Source organism: Mya arenaria, chromosome 3 (assembly GCF_026914265.1).
Source record: "Mya arenaria isolate MELC-2E11 chromosome 3, ASM2691426v1".
NCBI classification, from domain to species: Eukaryota; Metazoa; Mollusca; class Bivalvia; order Myida; family Myidae; genus Mya; species Mya arenaria.
In genome coordinates this window covers 51,467,146-51,490,689 of record NC_069124.1, presented here as the reverse complement: position 1 = coordinate 51,490,689, position 23,544 = coordinate 51,467,146, and the positions used below count along the sequence as shown (strand labels likewise).

Below are 23,544 nucleotides of genomic sequence, written 5' to 3'. Positions count from 1 at the left end.
ACAAGTTCATAGACGTACTTGTAAGAATCTTCGGAGCAGATATAGTAAAGCACTTTAAGTGCTACCACATGCAGGCATATTGGGAACTGATGAATGATTTTAAGGAAAAGATAAAGAAGTTTGATGGCACTGGAAGGATGATACTAAGGTTCCCGACTAGTTTGCTCGAGATTTATGAAGAAGAGGTAGGCTTTAAACTTGAAGCAAGCTTGTTGCATACTGGTTTCGAAGGTAAACTTGAGTTTAAGCTCGGAAAAATGTTTATCACTGAGACACAGGTCAAAGAGTTTTTTCAGGAAGCTGCAACAAAGGTACGTGAATTCACACAAGACATTTTGGACAGAGTTGAGAAAATTAGTAATATTATCATGGTCGGTGAATTTTCAGTATCACCTTATCTACAAAGTGAGATGAGAGGGAATTTTGATAACTTGATTGTACTTCCTGAAGAACCATTTGATGCGATGCTTGAAGGTGCTGTATTGTACGGACACGATCCGCGAAAAATATCTCCTCCCATATGCAAGAAAACATGGGATGATGAAGTTTAAGCAACATCATTCACTACACAAGAAGATCACAATCGACTATTGTGATGACCTCTTCAATAACCACATAGTTATCGGAACGAAGGTAAATATTGATAGCGAAAAGGACGCGAAAGAACATTCCGTCCCCTGCTGACATTAAGCAAGCGGTGTTGGAAGTCTATGCCTGTTCAAAGAGAAAACCCAATATCGTTATCGAGGATGGTTGTGAACTTGATAGCTTGATTAAGATATTGATCCACATGTCGATTTTGGGTCCAAAAGTATGGTGAAATACTTTTTGATGTCACAGAACAAAGATTCAAATGGCGAGATGTTAAACATGTACCTACTGCAGCTGTTAACTTTCTTGGTTGATGGGTTTCTTATACACTGGCTTTATCCGAATGCAAGCATTTCTGTTTGATGTTAAAATTGTGTTTATTTGTATGTCTTATAAGTACTGTTTGTTTTCTGTATTCAACAATCCATTTGAACGTATTTTAAATGTATTTTGTCTTTTTATTTAATAAAACATTTCTTATTATGTAATTTGCCAACCTCATTTATAATAACATTGTGTGAATATACAATATTTAAGTATAAAAAAAACGTTTCATATAACGGCTTACGCACTTTATGTTCAATGTATGTGTTGTATATTTGTTCCTTTTTTCAAATGGTTACTTTTCTTTATATTATGCAATATTCATGTCATCTAAATAAATCTTTATCTTTGCGGTTAGTTTTATTCGCACAATATATACGTCCCTATCCAAACACAAATCATGCAAACGTTGCATTGTCTTGGGAGTGTTTTGATGCGCAAATTCAAAGGTATATTATGACTAAAAAACTTGTAAGCAAATAAAGACGCATGAAGGCAAGCTGTACCGACCATGTGCACACGCTCTCAATGTCAATGGTTGCACTTGGCACTAAGCTGAGCAACTCTTATCAACATCCGTTGCACGAGTCCTGTTAAGATACATTGTGGTATTTAGTTTTAAAGGGGTGCATACGAGACTCGTCTGCAAAGACTGTTACAACTTAAAAAAAGTTATAGACAAAGAGACACGATTTAAATATGTATTGTACAAAATGTAGACGAAATCAAATGCACTTCGAGGCGATCATAGAAAACCTATTAACTGTTCTCAATAAGGTGTATTCGGAGTCATTATCGTATGCGTTTGACATAATTATAAGTCTTAACAACAAAATGTCCATGCCACTCGATTTTTTTAACATACAATGACTTTACCAAATGGAAACTGCCAAACAGGTAGTCTCGTCCTGTGCTAGATCGTTAAAAGATTTTGCATTTATTTAATTTACTTATGCAGGGTATTATCGCTTAAGTTTTTCTTATTTGCCGAAACTTGTTTTGTGTGCCCGTCACCAATGCATTATCGAAATCTAAAGGGATATGCTAGTTTTGAAAAAAAACGTTGAAAACATAGGCATAACATATATAGTATTTGTGTTTGAGGAATATGGATACTCCACAAACATATTTTATAATTCAGTACTCGTTATCCTATGAAATTGATACAACATATTTTCAATGTCAACTTCATTGGACAAATCCTGTAGCTAAACAATAATATAGACTCTGTTAAAAATACACAACGATTAGGCATAGAAAACGAGAAACACACAGCGTGCAAACATAACATACCATGGACTCGCTTAAGACGATACATGGCAAAATGTCAGATCGAAGATTTGTCATCCCGCTTAATAGATAAAGCGATCGTCAGTTCTGTCTCTCACATACATTGGTCATAATTCTTACAGACAATATTCGATTATTTAAAATATCTGAGCGAAATATTGCTGACGATTCGGATGAAAAGATGCTACTGTGGTAAGCGATTTTCTAAATTTTTTTTCAATAAAACTCTAACAAAAACGTTCGAGGTAATGAAAGCATACTTGTGTGTATAAGATTTACTACATTTTCAGGGTTGGAATAAAGACCCATAATGTAATACATATGTTGTAAATCGTGGAACTCGAAATGATCCAAGAACACGGTATATAATATTTTCACTCGTATTTCATTGTGTAAAGTACTGAGATAAATGTTGAAAAATGAAAAAAAGAGTACATAGTTTGACGGGCAACAACTATACTCATTTTAAACAAAATATTCAATATGCATTATCTAAAGTATAATTCTTTTTAGTTGTAGTATTTTTCCATCATTGTGTACGTTGAGTAAATATAACTGCACGCAGGTTGGATTTTTTGTTGATGTCAAAGTCCATTGCAATGTGCAACCAGTCGCTAGTTAACACTCAACCGCCATAGTGTTCTGAACGTAAACACCAAAAATACTAATAATCGAGGAAGAAGAAACTGTTTGAAAAGTTTAAAAGAATGATTTTACAATAAATATATATATATATATACATATATATATATATATATATATATATATATATATATATACATACGTTGAAGATTGAATGTTGATGTTCTTATTTAAGAAAATGAATTCATCATGACAACCCGTTAGATACTTTCTACGATAAGGACTTATATTTAAAACTTAAAAGTATGCAGGGAAACAATGAATAACACTCAGCTATCTAAGTTCAACATACTCAGAAGTTGATAAGAAGTTCATGTTTTTGAATGCATTTCAAAATGACTTGTTATTTATTTGCAAAATGTATCGCAAAGTTCGACGTTATCGTATACACAATGAAAAAAAATGTATAAAAATCATCCTTAAACAATCAGTTCGTGTTATCAACCTGATTTCAATACAAGCCACTTTAGAGATAGAGGTTTTGCATCATGAAATCAAGGAAGTTCAATTTGAGAATTTGTTAAACAAACTTGTAAGAATAAATAATCTTTTACATCACATAAAGACATGGTTTAAATTACCAACTGATAACAGTTCTATTTATTGCTCCTTACCGTATCAAAGTAAAGAATATGTATATAAAGCGCCTATTTCAAGTGTGTGTATACCACGTGATAAATTACGTCACAAATGCTACGTCGGAAGGCAAGATTTAACTTCGAATGAAGACTAAAAACAAAGATAGTTTTTTTTTTACAATTTCAAATGAAACAACGGGCAGTTAATTCCCCTGAAAGAGTTCCGCCTTCGTTTTATTACTAGAGTTTGATAAGTTGATTAGTTTCCTTCGACAAACATGTTTACAAAATAACGTTTTGACAGTGCGTCATCAGGCGGTGGTTTTGTGAAAAGGTTTGACGAAGTGTTTTAAGAAGCTTAACTCGTAGTCAAACTCTAGTAGTAGACCGAATGCAATGCTATGTAGGCGGCGTAGATTGCGCCATGTTGCATCTAATATGATGAAGAAATAGTAAATTTATCTTGGTTAAAAAATTTCAGTTGAAGCAAAATATTGCCTTTCGACGAAGAATTTATGACGCAATTTATCACGTTGTATACACGCACTGATTTCGGCAATGCCTTTTGCTGATTCCGTAAACAATTACCAATGAAAGTCACCTTAAACATTTCAAACAGTAACGAGAGTAACGACAATCAGCATGGGCGGAGTTTGCTGCCACAAGAAATCAGGTGAGAGTGAAAAGGCGATCTTTTATAGTTTTAACGTTCAATACTCCTATCATTTAATAATAAACGATGAAGATTTATATCTCATATGTGTCGAAACTATGTTTTTCTCAATGATATGGGAGTGTCATTCAAAACTAAGCTTGATTTATTTTGGGAAATCAGCAGTCAACCGTTATTGATTTTAATCACATGAAGCAGTAGATTTAAACAGGGGTTGGGCCAGTAGATAACATATAATCTCGACCACAAAGCTGGTAAAAGGGTTATAAGAATGCATTTAAAAATAGATAGTAATGCGGCAGGCGTTGCACTTACCCACTTAATTTAGTAAATACGTAAAAATAACCTTAAACCATTACAACACGTCAGATTGTTAAAGAAAATATTTCAATAAGAATGATCTGTTTTCTTCATGTGTTCTGTTTTAGACTGTGAATGTGTAAAATATAAAGTGATGTACGACAACGTACATGCTACTTATTTAATTGTTATTCTATTTTGTTGTGCAAAGCATTATAGTTGAAGGGAAATAATCCCGTTTAAAATATTTGATATGCTTGTATAAACATCCCATTAGTACAACTTCTCATGCTTCGTATGCCCATTTATGCTTTTTGCTGTGTATTTTGGTGCGGCGGCTTTTTATTACCAATTTAACAATTTCCTTGACTTGACTATTATGGAATTTGCAACATTTCAGAGACGCCACAGCGTGAGCTTGTGTCAGGTAAGATTTTCATGAAATGCATATAGTTTTCAGAGTTTATTATTATTTGTTTCCTTATGCGAACATCTGTTACACTTACTCAAGTAAACGCTCAAGTTAAATGATTCATTAAAACTTAATTTAAATTAACAAAGGTACGTCAATATATGTTTTAGATGACCATTATGATGTGCTGCATTTTAAAAATGGTGTATCGGGTGAAGTTGGAGGTAAGAATGAAGAGCTTAATGTCAGCAATAAAAACAATATAACTTTAATATGTTAGAAGACATACAAGTTTTAATGATCATCAAGTTCGTGCATCATTATGTATTTTCAACAATAAGAATTATCATTATTTATCGCCAAATAAACTCTAGCATTTTCTTTAAGTACTTCATTGATCTGTTTTCTATGTTTTCGGTCTTTAGACAGCCACATATCTTCCTGGAGGACAAAAGGATGATTTTATTTTAAAAGCATTGCTTTCGAGAATGACATCGTTTGTAAAAAAATGCTTTATTTCTGAGAAGTATTTCCTTTAAAAAAAACAGTAGGTCATTGAATCCACCATATATTCGGACTTTTCTTATTTGATAACGCATTTTTCAGTTGCTTATGAACAAGGAGGAGCCAATCTTTACACAAGTTTGTCCAGCCCTGAACAGACAAGTAAATGCTTAACAGACCCCATTATTTTTTACCAAAATTAAGTCCTTAATACATTTGTGTTGTGACATAATTTGTGTATTTTTTCAAGAATGTTGAGACATTTAAAGGAGTTTATCTAAAAGAAAAAAAATATATTAGGTTGTTATGCAAATCATATAATTAGGCTTAATATAATAAGTTACCTTAGCCTGTTATGCTTAAGATATTTCGAGAAAAGCGGCTCTAGTTTAAACGAAAACTTATTTATAATATAAAAAACCACTGTAGTATGAAATTGAATTTCTCTTGATAAATATGCAAGTTGACCATAAAGGAACAAGTACAAACAAACCGATTGAATACAATCAACAAAATTTTGGTGAAAACACTTTTTGTTGTCTTCAGAGATTAACTTTAAATAGTTTGAATTTAAATTTCCACTTATCTTTTGCCTCAATGGCTTTTTAAAAATATGTTGATAAAAAACATTGCTGTTTTGATATTATTTGATGTATGATGCTCTGTCATGCATCTTAACCCTGATGGTTTGTTCCGTAGGCGACGACCAAGGACACAGAGGAGTTCCCTGTGTAAGTACAGTACCGAACATCGGCGATTGTATCATGCATTTACATTTAAAATGTTTAACACAGAATCAAAAAATAAAAGTCCATATGCTGATTGAAATCATTAGAGTCATATCTTCATTCTCATTAACATGTTTATTATGTACTTAATTTCCTCTATATTTTGACCACAAAAAATGAGACCCCCCCCCCCTCAAAAAAAGGTATCCTAAATTACACCATAATTAATCAACACTCTACCGTATGGATGTTGTTTTTTTTAAATTAAGCCATCCGATGCAGAGATAAGCCGAAAGAGATCAGCATTGTTGTGTGCTGCAATAGACTTCGGTACCACGTACACGGGCTATGCATTTTCATCGAGACACGATCAGAAAAGAGTGTTCACAATGACCTCAGAGGAAGGGTCTTCAAAGGTACGTTAGTATCAATACATGTGTAACGGTACAACTCGAATAAAGCTTAAAGCATTTTCAATGTACAGCGGCCTTAAGCATAACCGGCGACTGTATTATACAGAGCATGGGTACTTGGTATTGATAGAACATTCATCATCTTAATGTGTCATCCTCTATTTTATAAGGTAGATTGATAAAATCAAACAATATTCAAAAATAGTTTTGTTGTTTACGAAGTAATCGAATGATAATATTTATACATGGATAAGGAGACGTTCCTAATTAAGCTATTTGATCATTCTTTTGTCAGGTTCCAACAGTGTTACTATTTGACCAGAACAAAACATTTCATTCGTTCGGCTACGACGCTCAAAAAAAGTATCAAGAACTATTAAGCCGGGACAACCATAGGGAATGGTACCTGTTTAAGGAATTCAAAATGACCCTTTTTCAAACAAAGGAGGTATGTCAGATTGTATTCGAGATATATTTGAAACATTTCACAGACAAACTCCGAGTGTCACAAGCGAAGGCAGTACAAGCTTTGAGTATGAACATAATACTATTTGTATGAAATATCATTAATGCATTGCAGTATGAAACATTTCCTTACTAACTAACATACTAGTATTTTTGTATTGGCAGACGGTCATTTGGACCACAGAATGTCGTTATGCGTTAAAATGCTCTAACAAAACACTTAGTTAATACTAGGTGGGAATGGATGTATGTGAATGTGAGTTTTCAAATACCATTCTCACCTTTAACGTTACGTTTCAACTCACTGACAATACAAATGGAAGACGAGTTGAGGCATTTTTAGCGTATAACAATATGTTGTGACTCCAATGATTACCGGCCGTGTTTATAACTGTGTCTATTTTATTCTTTAGCTTAAGGAAAATACACCAGTGAAAGATTTTCAAGACAAAATAGAACTTCCCGCCATTGAACTATTTTCAAGTGCAATACGATTCATTAAAAAGAAGCTCCTAGAAGATCTCGACAAGCAAGGCAATGTCGTTTGCGAGAGTGACATACATTGGGTTCTCACAGTCCCAGCAATATGGAATGATTCCGCAAAACAGTTTATGCGAAATGCAGCTACAAAGGTATCAACATGAACTTAATTTTTCAGACATATTCCCGATTTGAATTTATGCTTGTATTTACAATCAAATATTTCTATATTAAAAACATCAAAGCTGTTGATTTTGTATATATGGAAAAAATATGAGTAGAACATTAGCCTCAGCCTCGGGGTCCCTATGCCATATATATTTGCTTAATTAAAGTCAAATACAGTAAAACTGCGATCGCTCGAGGATGCCCGGGTCCGAACCGATGTTTCGAAAGACCCGAGTTTCAATTTTCCAGCCTGTTATGAAATATCTTTCAGTGTTTTTAAACCGACTGTTTACTACGACACCGATCATGTGTTGCGTTGTGGAAATCGCTCATATGTTCAAAAGCTGTCGTATACAAAGTGTAACAGAAAAAAAATAATTATAGATTAATAAATAGTTATGTTTATTTTTACGAAAAGCACTTTTTCTGAACAAGCCACATTTAAATATGACAGTACATATTATGGCTTTAGTAAGATTTAATATTCGCAAAAAAAACAAGGATTGATGATTGGCGCATCTTGTCTTTCTCGCAAAACTGTTCAAACTTATAATTATCTTCGCAAACGTCCTTATCAACTATCATCGGCCATGCGTAAACATTGATAAATGGTTTGTCACACCTTATCAAATTTACTTTCACCTGCAAACATTTTAACACCTAGCAATTGTTTGTTTATTTTGGAACGCGCGTTCAGGATAAAGTGTGAAATTATGACCTCGAGGGAGCCATAAGGTTTTGTACATGATTTGTGTACTTGGGACCGGCTTTTGTCCTCGACTCCTCGACCTACTTAGGTTTCGATGCAGAGTCAGTATACTTTATATGAAAATAGTAAATAAATGTTCGGGACCAAGCTCCGACCTCGAGGGACCGCCGGTTCTCGAACGACCGCCTGTTCGAACGACCGCAGTTTTACTGTATCAATCTCAATCTGAACTCATTTTGCCTCATAACATTAAAAGGTATCAAAAAGAAAATGAATATGTTTTTACAGTTTTTAAAAGGATATTCTCTGATAGAATGTGTTGATAAATACCTTGATTTGATTTGTCATGAAAACACTTAAAATAGAGTAAAATCACATACTTTTTTAAGAAAAATGAGCTGTACTCAATTACATTAATTGCTGTAGAATAGTTTTGTTTTGGTTCTTGACTAAAGTATTAAATCACCATATTCTATGAGAGAATGTACATTTTAATAGTGTAACACATGAGTTGAGTTGGAGATTGAGACTTGACTGAAGTGTTTTTGTGATATTTGGGACGGAAATCCGGGAATCGATTCTGGATCGCTTGATTGCCGACCCATTGCAATAACCATTAGACAACTGAGACAGTGCCATTTTTACTGCGCATTTTCTATGTTTGTTTCATGGGGCGTGTCTCTTTTTTTATTTTCTGTTTGTTTACCGTCTGCATGATGAATTTAAAATCTATACACGTGCAGGTCATTGACTAATTTGTCGGGGATAAGAGTAAAAATCCAAGTCTAACATATAAAGTCGCGATCTAAATTTAAAACGTCATCTGAAATTACGAGCTAAAAATAGCTCTGCAAATATATTACCTGTGTAGCAGAGAACGTGTCGTAGCAGTAGTATAATGGCTACGGCAAACCGATCCGAGTTCATTTCCCGGTTGCGGTGGCTATTGTTTTACATATAATTTACTATGTATATTTCAGGGAACTCGTCGCCTTCTCGTTTGTCTATATATATGAAATACTGATTTTCAGGCTGGTATATTGGACGAAATGCTTTCTTTAGCGCTGGAACCAGAAGCAGCTTCCGTTTACTGCAGAGAAACATTTTCTTGTGTTGGTAATGTAGGAACGAGATACATTCTTCTTGATCTCGGTGGTAAGTACACGTTTTTTCATATATATAATAATTAATATCGTTAAGATGGTCATTTAACTTCGAAGCCATACTAAATTGACTATCAAAGCTTACCTTTCCGACTGGAAAAACAACAGTACCTTTATTATTTTAATTTTCTATACAACAATTGTGTATAGAAATGTCGATGTCACCAAAGAAAATCATAAAGAAATCAGGTCCATATACAACTAAATTTGAGCTTCTCCCGCTACTCATTACTGTTATACATTTAATCTAAAACCCCCCAAATCTTTCGCCTTTAGATTTTGGTTTAAAAAAGGCCGAAAGCTTAAACTCCCGATGAGGCTTAACATATGAACAAGAAGGCATGCCTCAGTCTTGATATACGTAATGCTTTGTTTAATTCTTCATCATTGAATAATTCTCGAACCATGACGTTATTTTTTACACGTAGCTTGCGTCTCTGAATGAGTTTTATTTCCTAATCCAAAAGTGTTGTTTCCAGGTGGTACGGCGGACATAACATGTCACAAAGTTGTAGATGGTGGGCTAAAGGAGTTAAAAATACCGGAAGGGGGAGGGTTTGGAGGGACGGACGTGGACGCAAAATTTAAAAGACTCCTCGTAGATATTTTTGGTTCAGCAGTTAAAACATTTAAAGAAAAATACTTGAACGAGTATTGGGAAATGTTGGCCGACTTTGAGATGTCCAAACGAAAATTTGATGGGAATGATCAACTGATAGTAAAGTTTCCTGCGCGACTTGATGAAATATATGGAGAACATGAAAGTATCGATGACGTTTTGCAGAGAGCAGGCTGCTCTGAAGACATCAAAATAAAACGCGGCAAAATGCATATTTCAAAAGACAAAGGACAATGGATATTTGATGAAACGATAGATCAAATTATCGAAAGAACGCAATCACTTCTTAACGTGCTTGAAAATGTTGACTATATAGTATTAGTTGGCGGGTTTTCAGAGTCAAAATACCTTCAAACCAGAATGAAAGCGGAATTTGGGGATAAAGTTGTAGCGCCAACAGAACCAAGAACTGCTGTTATGAAAGGTGCCGTGTTGTTTGGTCAGCGTCCTACAGCTATACAAACAAGAGTATCAAAGTATACCTACGGTATCGCAACTATGGAACATTTCAAGCCTGAAATACATTCAGAAAATAAACGTATCGTGATTGATGGGCATGATTATTGCGATGACATCTTTGAAAAGCATGTCACAATTGGACAAGAGATAACTGTCGGACAAAACATGAAAGAGATGACCTATCATCCAACTATAGATGATCAGGCGCATTTTGTCTTGCAAGTGTTCGCGAGCTCTACTGAGAACCCCAAGTACGTGACTGATGAAGAATGTCAGCAGATCGGCTTGTTGCTTGTGGAAATAGACACAGGGGGCAACAGAAACTTTGAAATTAAAGTAAAACTGGTATTTGGTGGAACCGAGATACAGGTGGAAGTTCGGGATGGACTCGGAAACTTGATTAAAGACGCGAGGATGGACTTCTTAGGCTAGTTAAGCCAGTGTAACCTGGGTGAATTATGTGATTCGTAGTGTATTTAGACAGCATTTGATTCCTGATTAATCTCAATATATTTTGAGCATGCTGATACGATTACCTTAATGCAACAAAATTCAAAGCATTTATGTAAATAGTAGCAAAAACACGCATACAAATATAGGTTTATTAGGACTAGATGAACATTTAAGGTCTCAGACAAATTCCACCAAACTGAAAAAAGGCAATACGAGTGCCTCTATTATTAAACAATTATTAGAAAAAAATACTCATGTTATTAAAAATCTGAGATTTGGTACATCGTATGAATAAAAATAAATATTAGATTGCGGGGGTTTCCCGTGCCTTTGTTTCAAAACCCAATGAATTCTTCAATTTCATGCAATTCTGATTTAAGGACGCCGGTTTAATGTTCACCTATAAGCTGTAGTTACTCATACTTCATCTACAATATAGATGTCTACTAAATTGCTATATCTCAAAAACTAGATGTCAGGAACTTAATTGGTAAAGTTGAGCGATATGAGTTATAAACAACAAATATCTGCCCCCTGCATCAAAGAAGTATTATTTCTATATGGTAACCATTCACAAATAGTGCGCATTGCAGTGAAGATTGTTCATCAGGAGCTGGTATTTTCGTTGATCGTAAACGCTTCCTCTTTAAAAACAATGGACAGTATATGCCTTAAGCAATTGACGTTGTCTTAACTTTTGATGATACTGTCATTCAATAAATTTGAGGTTCTTTACCCTACAAGACAATGATTTTTAACTTTCAGTTGATTTTAGGTTCTCGTGTCGTGCATGTACCAAGTAGACAGTAGATATCTTACACATTTTAATGTTTTTTTTAAGAAATATTTCTGATCTTTTTAGTTATCCGATATTTCTTTACAGTAAACTTCAGCTCTCTTTCAGTTAGAAACATACACATCAAACTCAATACCAATGTTTTCCATTGATCAACAAAAGATGTACAAATGACGTTATAATTTTTATGTTTTATTTGTCTGTTTAATATTTACAATAAGTACATGTAGTAAATAATACTTAATATCAAGCTTTCCATTGTCATTAAATCATAGTGATCAGTTGAATATAACAATGTCCTGAAAATATACAAAACAAAAACCTAAATGGTTTTTAACAGGTACATGATATGTTTCTTTAAAAACAAAGCAAATATCGTCTCTAAGCTACTCATGTTATCAATCCTACGCCACTACTGGTAACAATCCCTCTTCCATACATGTAATGTATCTCATTCCACTAGCGGAATCATGGGCGCACTCCCTCCCCTAAAATTGCCCAAGTTTACTTTTTACTTCAATATACGAAGACAAATATTAAAGAATGCCCAAAATGCCACATTTCGGATTAGAACCTGTTGAAACTTTCTTTATGTTGTTCCCCCTTACTCCCTGTCAACGTTTTAAACCAAATTAATTTTGGCTCTGAGGTAGGGGCGCTAGTCAAACGATTCACCCATAAGTAACGCCCCCTCTAACATCAAATCATGGATCCGCATTCAGTGCCATCTTGGTACAACTCAAAAGTGTTTCAGTGGCATGGTAGATTGATCACTGCAGGTTAAACAATAATCTATTTAAACGTCATTCCGAGATCTTACTGCTATCAACGCTGTCGATGATGGTAAGCTGGTCCAAAAGCTGCTAGAGTTTGTCATGGAGGAGCAAATACATTCAACGGATTTGAAAGGCAACATAAATATCAGTGTAATTCCTCTGGTGTAGATGGGGACTTGCCTGAAATTGTCTCCTATCATAATATCAAACAGGCCGTATAATATTCAGTATGGTACATCATCTATAACACAAAGTCGGATAAACCCCCCACAAAGGATAGATAGGAGCGGGTTTAATAAATTATAAACTAGACATGGAATCAATACTTACCAGCGACAACGTATGTTTCGTATCAGAAATCGGTTGATTCTCCTGCATGTTTCTTTCAGTTATAGAGTATTATGATTGCAAATGGTTGCACATGTCACTTAGCTAAGCCAACTTTCATCAACATTCGTTGCATTTGTAAAAAATCGTTTTCACATCACGGTGTATGTAAGGAAATGGAAACATTAAGAAATACAAGTACAATACCCGAACATGAAACCAACCTGTTTAGAGGCACAAGGAGCAAGGACAACCGAAAAAGGAAATATTCTAGTCTATGGTATATCAATATAAAAGTTACATAGCAAGTATCAGTGTGACAAGAATCCAGAAGAACGACACACATACTTTATTTTCCAATTCATCGTCTCTTATCAAAAATATTTATGTATTGACAGGGTATTACGGACATGTCGTATCAGACCGTATCAATCATCCGGTTAGATAAAGCTTATCTTCTTTTACCTTGCCCATAAATATTTTAGACTATGTTTGTTTTGGGCGTTATAATACTGTTTTTTTCGGATGCCGATGTTATCACTTTGGTAAGTCAGTTTTGCTTAAATTTTTATATAAAATGATTAAATATGGCAATGAACATTTTCGTTAACAGTCGAATGTAACATTTAAACACATTATATCCGAACCAGAACCAATTAGACATCGATGTCTGTGGTATATATCTACAAGATAGAAATAGGTGCCTAAGAGTTTTGATACTTTTTAATGTTAACTCCACCAGTTTTTTATTTGCAGGTACTTTTTTCGGAAAACGAAACATATATAGATTCAAATTCAATCGATAGTAAACTAACATCTGATCAAACGTTTGATATCGTCGAGATAGCGGTGTTTCATTGTGTTTCATTTTCTTATCTGTTGTGAACAAGGAAGTCGAATAGGAACAGCTACGTGATAATTAAAGCATGGTTTTGAATTTTGGATAAAATGATATTTATTGAATCTATTCCAAACCATTGTAACTGGACGTGACTATTTTGGTAATGTAATTAACGATAATTAAATATATTTATGTTATATTTAGATATTATATTTAGATACAATAGTTAGCTATATATCACCAGCATTTCGGCTGTGATACCTGTATGTAAGTACAGTATATAATAGTTATTAATTATTACATAAATGTATACATTAGGTACGTAACGGTACTAGTTTTACTTTATGAGCCTGTCTCTGTGAAAACCCTTGATATGTTTGGATAAATCAACCATGTGCCTTAATTAAAGAATTCCGAACTAAAACTATGTTTTTTTTTTCAAATTTATGATTTTAAGCAGTGCGCCTGTCCTTTCACATGCGTATAATGATTTTTTTTCGAAGTATATCACAAAAAAAGTTTTTCAACCCCGAAAGTATTCACATTTATTTATAAATGATAGTTGATAAGCTAAAGGAGTAAACAATGTGTACACCATTCGGACGTTAACAATTTGCGAAATCGAATTTCGGACTTTCCTCATATATATGTACATATGTGACCCTTTTCATTGTCAAAGCAAGAATCCAAACTATCTCAGGATTGATATAACAAAAGCCAAATGTTTGATAGTTTAAATTACGTAAAACGACCTGACGAATAATTGAAAGAGGAATCATGTTTTTTAGGAAAAAGAAAACGATTTTTTGGCATGGTAACGAGTATTAAACAACATACGATAAATGGCAATTTCGATCCCATTTTCTTCGCAGAAGAGCATGCAATAACATCAAACACAATTAAATCGCTTTTACGGCCATACCAAAACTTATGTTTTGACTTAGTTCAAATACTTTTGTTATAGTTGTTGTGAAGTCGACCAGCAGCCCATTGATGGTGCACTCTATTTGATATCTTATTAATGTATTGGTGCATTTTTAAAGCACCGATCATTCATTACCTTGAAAAATTGAAAAGGTAAGTCCACTCGCAAACTCTTTTATTCACATTGGAACCGGGCCAAACGAACGCATTCTTATTTCGATTGGCTGCATGCTATCTTTTAAAAGCTGCCCCTTTTATTTCATCTTTTCAGACAATAAGAAATACCGGCCATGGGTGGATTATGCTGCCGCCAGAAAAGTGAATATGTTACACTAGCTTTTTCATTATTCCTATCAGTGTGTAAATATTTATTTTACAAGTTTAGTGTTATTATAAATAGTATTGTTATATTCTCTTCTTAGAGCAGGCAAGTGTAATGCTTTGAATTTGGCACAATTCTTGTCATAATGTTCCGTCGAGCATTTTTTTTTATAAAAAACGTTCATTACATGCATGCTTCTTTTAAAACACGTATTAATTTCAGAGACGCAAGAACCTTATATTGTGCGAGGTAAGACATTTCTTAGAACAATTGTAAACAGTTCCACGAGTATCGGCAGTAAATGACGTATTATAAGTAAGGCATATATTCTCAGATAAACTTAAAAAACACTCAATTATGTTTGGTTCATACATAAGAACAATCACTAAATGACTATTTATTCGGTCAGCTAATATAACACTTTCATTTGAGAGACGGCGCAACATATTATCTTGCGTTAGGTTAAATTTAAGTAATACATATATTATTGATAATAAATTATAATCGGTTTCCATTCATGAACGTGACCAAAGCCGTTTCAGTGTGATGCATATAAAATGTGTTATTGTTTTGGTTCGTGTGATTTTGACCATATGTATGTGTAATGCCCTGGATCCGTTTTGTAGTCATGAATTGAAATGATCTCAGTATGTATACCCATTTATAGATATATCTATCTTGATGCTTTACATAAATGATTTGCCTCTTTCTCGTACAATTGCGTCACTTGAAAATGTTAGTGCCGCATATAGGTTCTTAAAAATGGCACTCATGAAACTGCATAGGAATGTTGGCAAGCGTGTTTTTTATATAACAACAAGTTTTGTGACATTACACTCTGTCTAAAAAAGTTACATCCCTTGACTATGCAACAGAAATGCAAGTGATATTTGTATTTGGCCGTTTAGTACTTAAAGTAAGTTGATTAGTTCCCATTAAGCCTTTTAAGCAATTCCATTGTCTTGAAGTTGATGCAAGCTCCAGTTATGCATACATGTGTTTTCGGTGTTTCCATTGACCGTTCAAAGGCATTACCTAAACATTTATAAGCATTTGCTTCGTATGTACATGACGTTCTCGTTTGTGTCCATGGTGATCGTAAACAAATCGTGACAAATGTTGGGACCGGGTTAGGTTGGATATTGAGAGTCTACAAGGTCTTAACCATGTGCTTCTAAACAGTGTTTTCGTTTACAATGCTAGGCGTGTCCCTGTCGTTTTCATTGCATTATAACTTTATAAGCAACAATGGTCTAAACACATTGTGTTGCGGGCTGCGCATTATTGACCTACAGCCATGAAACTTTATTGTGTCTATTAAGTCTTAATAGTATGCTTCTAAACAGTTTATTCGTTTAAAATACTTGCTACTAGGGGTGTCCCTGTCGTTTCCATTGCATTATAACTTTATAAGCAACAACTGAACATATTGTGTCGCGTGCTGCGCATAATTGACCTACAATCATGAAACTTCATTGAGATGTATTAGTTTTGTTATTTTGCTTCATACGCGTGGGTATTGAAATTAAGCCTGTGTTAAAAACAAATTGAAGTAAGGAACAAGATCAGGTTGTTGCCATCTGTGAAAATAAAAAAAATACGTCTAAGATGTTTTATAAAACGAGCCCCTGAAACATAGAATATGATTCACCCTGGTGTTGTTATGACTATGCACAATTATCTTATCTATTTTAGATAATGTATATAGTGAACTGCCTCATGACTCCAGAAGAAATACAGGTAAAACAAATTTGAAACAGGAAATGATATAAAAACCACAACATAATAGCTTTAGTACATCACATATTTTTTTGTTTACCTATTTTAAAGTCATTGTTATGAAAAATCACCGAACCCCCGCCCCGAGAATAATCTACGGGGATTCATTAGAAAAAATAACCTCCATTATGGAAAAAAACACGTAGAATACTGACTCTCTGTAGAACGTTTTGTGTTTGCTTTATATTCGTCCTTTTTTAGCAGGTGCGGCCTTGCCCGAAGAATCATTGTATGAAACAAGTAGGTTGATGTTTCTGCGTAGTATTACAATACCATATGGATCGTGTAGCCGTGCCACGTTAATAGTCAATGGCGTTGTTCTTACCTTGCCTAGAGCATTTCTCATCCAAACATTAGAAACTTTGGTAACAATATATATTATAGTAAAACGAACAGATACATTCTGACGGTATGGCACTTTAATAATCAAAATGTCACTTTGACGGTCGTCACACATTTTACTATATGTAAAAGCAAAAGTCATTTATAATTCAATTATGATCGTTGAATAAAAAAAACAACACTTTTATGAAACATATCATTCGATAAAAAAGTAAAAATGATATGTATGTTCAAACTTATTATATACGAAACACATGCGTTTAACAAGTCGTACTAAAATGTGTTTGTTTTCCAGTTGCCTATGCACCAGAAAGCATCCACTCTCTTCATCCAAGTGCGCCCGGCCTAGAAGAGACAAGTAAGTTTTGCCAGAAATTATTGGGGACATCTTATGAACAAGTGTGCGACAAAATAAAGTAAGATTTAATTAAATTAAAATAATTATATAGTGAGTCTCACAAAATGAATTGAATCTTTTACAAACAAAATGAAATAAATATTTGCCTTAACTGACAAATAAAGTTATTGGTTTGAAACGGACATTACAACTAATCAGATATTTTGCTAACAAAAAGCGACCGTACGATAAGTGCGTAATAAGATGGCCCCATAAAATAATGACCAAACACTACCAACATATCAGTAACATTTATCATTTATAATACAATCTTAACCAGAATAATATACATCGTTAAACCTAAACGAATACCTCATTTTGAAGGTAATAAATAAAATTTGGTCACAAAAGTTTTACGTTGGATGAACATTGTTTGCCTAAAAGGTTTGGTACAAACTGAAAAAAACTGGTAAAATATACTTGCACATTATATAGGGCGCAATAAATTAATACAAAAGGTTTAAGTGCTGATGACACAGATCAACCGTTAATCGTGTGCTTTTTGAGGCTCAATGCCCTCCTTTTTAATATGAACTATTCTCGGGATTTTAGTGAGTACTCGGGACTCCAGTGTTAAATCAAAACCACCGAAATTCAATGCTTCCATCACTGTAATTTAAATGTAGCTAAATACATGAATAAATAAATTATTATTTTTCGCTTTTTGTTAAAGTGACTTATACCTTGACCACAGGTGCACATCTTCACAAGCAGACTATCACCATTTGCAGAGACAAACATCGTACTTTACTTTTGCATGCTTTTGGTAATACTAAATATAATGCTTTATATGCCTAATTTTTGGTATATCAAGGGACATAATTTTGCTGAGCACAGCCAAAAACAAAACCCCAAATGCCCGTTTTCACATGCTGGTATACGTTCCTCTTTAGTTTCATGAATCATTGATAACTAATATATTTATCGAAAATGGAATTGAAACAAAATTTAATGATTTATATGTATTTGTTATGTAAGCAATGACCATGATTCTATTCTGACTTGAGGCAGCAACTCACTATAACCCTGGTCATCAACTGCACATGATGATTAATATTCCTGTGCAGTTTCATAGCTCCAGCTCTCATTCTTTTGAAAATATGAGCAACACCACAGTAGTGCATGCTCTATATAACTCCCTTATAAGTGATGGCATAAAAATATAAAATTTGCAAGGTTATAATTCGTTGTTCTAACTCTAACTCTATGATCTGTTTTGTTGCACAGGTGAAGTCCTTGAAAATAGAACAGTAACATGTGTAAGTATAGGTCTTCAAGTACATATATAGCTGATGGTAAGAATGATGAAACGAATCGCAAACAAAATCAATTGTAATGCAGTGAAAACAACACATTGGTATAAAGGCCGGTTTTAAATGTTCCCAAAATAATTGGAATGTGTTGGATTTCACTTGTCTAACAGCCAGTTCCCGACGATATATCCGATATGGCGCGTGTATAGTGTTATCAAGTTCACACCTCTGGCATTACGGGTCCATCGTTGTAAAAACAAGACAGACGAAGATGACAGTTGTAGGAAAAAAGTTTATTAATTTATTAATTCAACAAAAACATCGAATATTCGAATACCGATTTTGACATTCGAATACCAAACGTTCGATCGAATATTCGAATATTCGAATATTCTTTTGCATCCCTAAGTAATGCATATCTTTTATATATTGATATACAAGCAAGGCATCACTAAGTTTTAATATGAAGTTTAAAATGGAAATTTAATTTTTGAAATCATTACACTTAAAAACAAGTATGCAATTCGCGTCATATTGAAGCTACTACTACCGTTTGTTCATTAACCTGATTGAAGACATCCAATGGAGAGGTCAGCGTGAAGAGATCAGCGTTGTTCTGTGCGGCCATAGACTTTGGTACCACATACACGGGCTATGCATTCTCTTCGAAACACGACCATACAAGAGTGTTCACAATGACCTCAGAGGAAGGGTCTTCAAAGGTACATACAATACTTGATCTTTGCATATTACTTATCACACCATGTGAAAGACAATGTATTATCAATTCGTTACTGCTTCCATAGGAATTTGCACAGGGGTTATTAATCATATCTAAAGTCAGTTTCTATGATAATTTTAGGTTCCAACAGTGTTACTATTTGACCAGAATAAGAAATTTCATTCGTTCGGCTACGAAGCACAGAAAAAGTATAAAGAACTATTAGACCGGGACAACCATAGGGAATGGTACTTATTTAAGGAGTTCAAAATGACGCTTTTTCAATCAAAGGAGGTATAGTTAATATGGATTTATTCTGAATATATTTAGAGCATTTCAATGAAGATATTGTAATGTACCCGTTTGGCAATGTGTCAACTACTATATAGAAATAAAACTTATTATATGAAATATCATCGAATCCAGTGTATAATGATATTTCCCATACTGACATATACGTGGGAACGTCGTCTGATATTTCAGTCCGTTTTATTTTAGCTGAAAGAAAATACACCGCTGAAAGACTTCCAAGACAAAATAGAAATGCCCGCCATTGACATTTTTGCCTGTGCAATACAATTCATCAAAACGAAGCTTCTAGAAGACCTCGCCGAGAGAGGTAGTGGCGTTCTCGAGGGTGACATACATTGGGTTCTTACAGTCCCAGCAATATGGACGGATTCCGCAAAGCAGTTCATGAGGAAAGCAGCTGCTAAGGTCACATAATTAATTCAGAAATTCTGAAGACGTTTCTGCTCTTAACTTTATCATGGTCCATGCATTTAATATCACTTTGCAACAACACCTCGATAGCTCTGTTGTTCATTTTATTCCGACTTTCAGGCTGGGATATTGAACGAAATGCTTTCTTTAGCGCTAGAACCTGAAGCAGCTTCCGTGTATTGCCGAGATGACTTTCCTTGCGTTGGTAAAGTAGGAACGAGGTACATTCTTCTTGATCTTGGTGGTAAGTACGGCTTCTTTAATTCTTCTTGTATAAACATGCATCATGTTTAAGCTATTGATTAACTGTTTTGTGAAATTCTATGACCGTTAATATATTTTGATGCACGTGGGTCGTGTGTCTCTTGTTCAAGTGTCTGTTGGAAAATAGCTTTGTGCCATTAAACAGGACCTTTGTTAATGTTTGGCCACTTGACCTGTAGTTGAAATTGTACATTTACCAGGCTCTCTAGATTATATCCAGTGATGTTGTCCTAGGCTGAACAAAAAAGTCAAAGTGAACACAGGTTGTTTGAGATAATGAAAGCAGGAATGTTAGCTTCTGAAAACAGAACACCACTGAAGTAAAAAACAAACAAACGGGGGTTTGAAATGATGCACTACCCGTAACGTTATTTTTCACGGGCGTGATGTATTGTGATCTGTAAAATTGCCTTTTTTAGTTTCATTGTACAATCTATCAGTGTTGTTTGCAGGAGGTACTGCTGATATAACGTGCCACAGAGTTGAAGATGGTGGATTGAAGGAGTTACACATACCACAAGGGGGAGGGTTTGGAGGGACGGACGTAGAGGAAAAATTTAAAAAGCTCCTCGTTGATATATTTGGTTTGGCAGCAGTTAAATCTTTCAAAGAAAAACATTTGAAAGAGTTTTGGGAGATGTTGGCCGACTTTGAGATATCGAAAAGAAAGTTTGATGGGAATGATCAACTTGTTGTAAATTTTCCTGCGCAATTTAGAGAAAGTTTTGGCGAACAGGAACATATTGATGATGCTTTGCAGAAAGCAGGATGCTGTAAAGATATCGAAATCAAACGCGGCAGAATGTTCATTTCAAAAGACAAAGGACAATGGATCTTTGATAAAACAATAGATCAAGTTATCGAAAGAACACAAATTCTCCTAAAAGTGATTGGCGATGTTGACTATATAGTACTAGTTGGTGGGTTCTCAGAGTCAAAATACCTTCAGACGAGAATGAAAGAAACATTTGGGGACAAAATTGTAGCGCCTATTGAGCCAAGGACCGCCGTTATGAGAGGAGCCGTGTTGTTTGGTCAGAGTCCTGCTGCAATTCAAACTAGAGTATCAAAGTATACCTACGGTATCGCAACAATGAACCGTTTCAAGCCTGAAATACATTTAGAAGAAAAACGAATCGTGATTGACGGACACGAGTATTGTGATGACATATTTGAAAAGCATGTTACCATTGGACAAGAGATAACTGTCGGACAAAACATGAAAGAGATGACCTATCATCCAACTATAGATAACCAGGCACACGCTGTCCTGCAGGTGTTCGCGAGTTCAAAAGAAAGCCCCGAGTACGTGACGGATGAAGACTGTCAGCAGGTCGGCTTGGTGCTTGTGGAATTGAATACAGACCGCAAGAGGGACTTTGAAATCAAAGTAAAACTAATATTTGGTGGAACCGAGATACAGGTGGAAGTCCGGGATGGACACGGAAAGTCTATTAAAGAAGCCAGGATGGACTTCTTAGGCTAGTTCAGCAAATGTGACTTGGTAGACTGTTTTTGTAACTGATGGTATTGTGACAACACTTACAATTCTAAACATTCTTGATATATTTATAGCATGCTAACAGGACCACTTTTACCACAAAAATGTAATGAAATACAACATATACATTTGATATGTAGACAAAAATCACCAACATTCGGAAAAGTGATTGCGAACGAAAATACTTATGGTTGATCAGTTGGAATGAAATAATTTATCTTTCTAGAAATCTAAGATGAGATAGTATTTTGTATAACTTATGAATAATTTTCTTGTGATTTGATATATAGGTACAGTACGTTTTTGTGTATATAATGCCTGTACTAATTTCTTAGTATTCTTTTCCCGGTCGAAAATATTTTGTCCGAACTGTTTTTATTAATGAGTTACCTTTATACATGTAAGTATATTACTTCTGTAATCGGTATTTAATAAAGATTTACAAAAGAAACTCATCTATTCCTTTCCTTTCAAACCTAAAGTTTATGAATCTACCAGTCTAATTTATTATTGCTATAACTTCTGCAAAATAATATCGTACAATCTGTAGTTGCCTGCAGTGTTAAAAACATGTTCCCTAAAAGAATCCTGAACAATGTGAATGCTGTGAAGAAATGAATCAGAATGCTTTGCAATATTGGTACCGAAAAGACAATCAACATCTTTCAATTGCAATTAAGCGAACGTATCTAAATTGTCGGTATAGGGTCTAATCACCACTTTTTTGCCAAAGCGGTGTTATCCATGTCGTTTGAGATAATGACAATTGTTGAAAATAGAACACCACTGATGTCAGTAACTGCCAGGGCGGACGATGAAGAAAAAAAAGCTAATCGTTTTATACGGTTTGACAACGGTTATATCCTTAAAAACAAACCACTTAAAAGAGGTTTGGAAAACGTTGGCTGACTTGAAGATATCTACAAGAAAATTTGATGGAACTGATTAATTGGTAGAACACTTTCCTGCCAAATTTAGTGAAGTTTATATCGATCAGGAACATATTGATGATGTTTTGCAGAAAGCGAGTTGCTCTGAAGATTTCAAAAGCAAACGCGACAGAAAGCTCATTTCAAACAAAAAGGCCAGTGGAGCTTTTACCCCGAAAATGTGATAGATCAAATCAGTCAACAGGTCGGCTTTGAGGGCAAGGAAATAGACACCGAAAACGGATCGATAGTATCAACGGTAAGATGATGTTTAATGGAACCGATATACAGGTGGAAGTCCGATATGGACAGGAAAACCTCATTTAGGATGCCAAGATTGACTTCTTAGTTTTGTTCAGCCATTGTGAATATATTAAAAAAGTATAAATGATAAATTTCGCGCTGAAGTTGTATACCTTAATAAGCCCAAAACTGCTGTATTGAGAGGAGCCGAGCTGTTTGGTCAGAGTCCAGCTACTATAAAAAAAATATTTTAATGGACTCAGACACTTCAAAAAGGACGCTATGATAATTTGTTTTAGGGCAGTTCAGTCAGTGTGATCTTGATGACCGTTTCTAGGCTTATTAGATGAACATTTTATGTGTTTTCACAGAAAAACCTAATTGTCAAGGGAAGCAATTCGAAGTCAATTTATATAAAAAAAAAACATTTCAAAA

General features: G+C 34.5%; 2 protein-coding genes across 4 annotated transcripts; both read left to right on the top strand.

The window, feature by feature from the left end:
- Window positions 1-4,067: 4,067 nt before the first annotated feature.
- Window positions 4,068-11,280, top strand: LOC128226109 (heat shock 70 kDa protein 12A-like). Its single transcript, XM_052936001.1, has 10 exons — window positions 4,068-4,098; window positions 4,799-4,825; window positions 4,981-5,034; window positions 5,417-5,476; window positions 6,014-6,045; window positions 6,312-6,458; window positions 6,751-6,903; window positions 7,334-7,552; window positions 9,309-9,432; window positions 9,920-11,280. Exons 1-10 carry the CDS (start codon window positions 4,068-4,070, stop codon window positions 10,948-10,950), a joined length of 1,878 nt encoding a protein of 625 aa, XP_052791961.1. The 3' UTR covers window positions 10,951-11,280.
- A 2,068-nt stretch (window positions 11,281-13,348) lies between these two features.
- Window positions 13,349-22,147, top strand: LOC128227111 (heat shock 70 kDa protein 12A-like). Of its 3 annotated transcripts, none has more exons than XM_052937324.1 (12): window positions 13,349-13,415; window positions 14,907-14,953; window positions 15,180-15,206; window positions 16,653-16,697; window positions 16,938-16,976; window positions 17,374-17,436; window positions 18,703-18,734; window positions 19,304-19,450; window positions 19,591-19,743; window positions 19,948-20,166; window positions 20,293-20,416; window positions 20,889-22,147. In XM_052937324.1, exons 2-12 carry the CDS (start codon window positions 14,926-14,928, stop codon window positions 21,920-21,922), a joined length of 1,911 nt encoding a protein of 636 aa, XP_052793284.1. In that variant the 5' UTR covers window positions 13,349-13,415; window positions 14,907-14,925; the 3' UTR covers window positions 21,923-22,147. The 3 variants fall into 3 exon arrangements, with proteins under 3 accessions (XP_052793284.1, XP_052793286.1, XP_052793285.1); XM_052937326.1 differs by lacking the exon at window positions 13,349-13,415 and adding an exon at window positions 13,772-13,871 and having other exon boundaries at window positions 16,941-16,976; XM_052937325.1 differs by lacking the exon at window positions 13,349-13,415 and adding an exon at window positions 13,772-13,871.
- Window positions 22,148-23,544: the final 1,397 nt, after the last annotated feature.

Excerpts from the sequence above, each read along its gene's own strand:
- LOC128226109 (XM_052936001.1), top strand. The coding sequence starts at position 4,068 with ATGGGCGGAGTTTGCTGCCACAAGAAATCAG. Across the intron at positions 5,477-6,013 it reads GTCCAGCCCTGAACAGACAA|GCGACGACCAAGGACACAGA; the intron begins GTAAATGCTTAA and ends TTTGTTCCGTAG. Across the intron at positions 6,904-7,333 it reads CCCTTTTTCAAACAAAGGAG|CTTAAGGAAAATACACCAGT; the intron begins GTATGTCAGATT and ends TTTATTCTTTAG.
- LOC128227111 (XM_052937324.1), top strand. The coding sequence starts at position 14,926 with ATGGGTGGATTATGCTGCCGCCAGAAAA. Across the intron at positions 14,954-15,179 it reads ATTATGCTGCCGCCAGAAAA|AGACGCAAGAACCTTATATT; the intron begins GTGAATATGTTA and ends TATTAATTTCAG. Across the intron at positions 20,167-20,292 it reads TGAGGAAAGCAGCTGCTAAG|GCTGGGATATTGAACGAAAT; the intron begins GTCACATAATTA and ends TCCGACTTTCAG.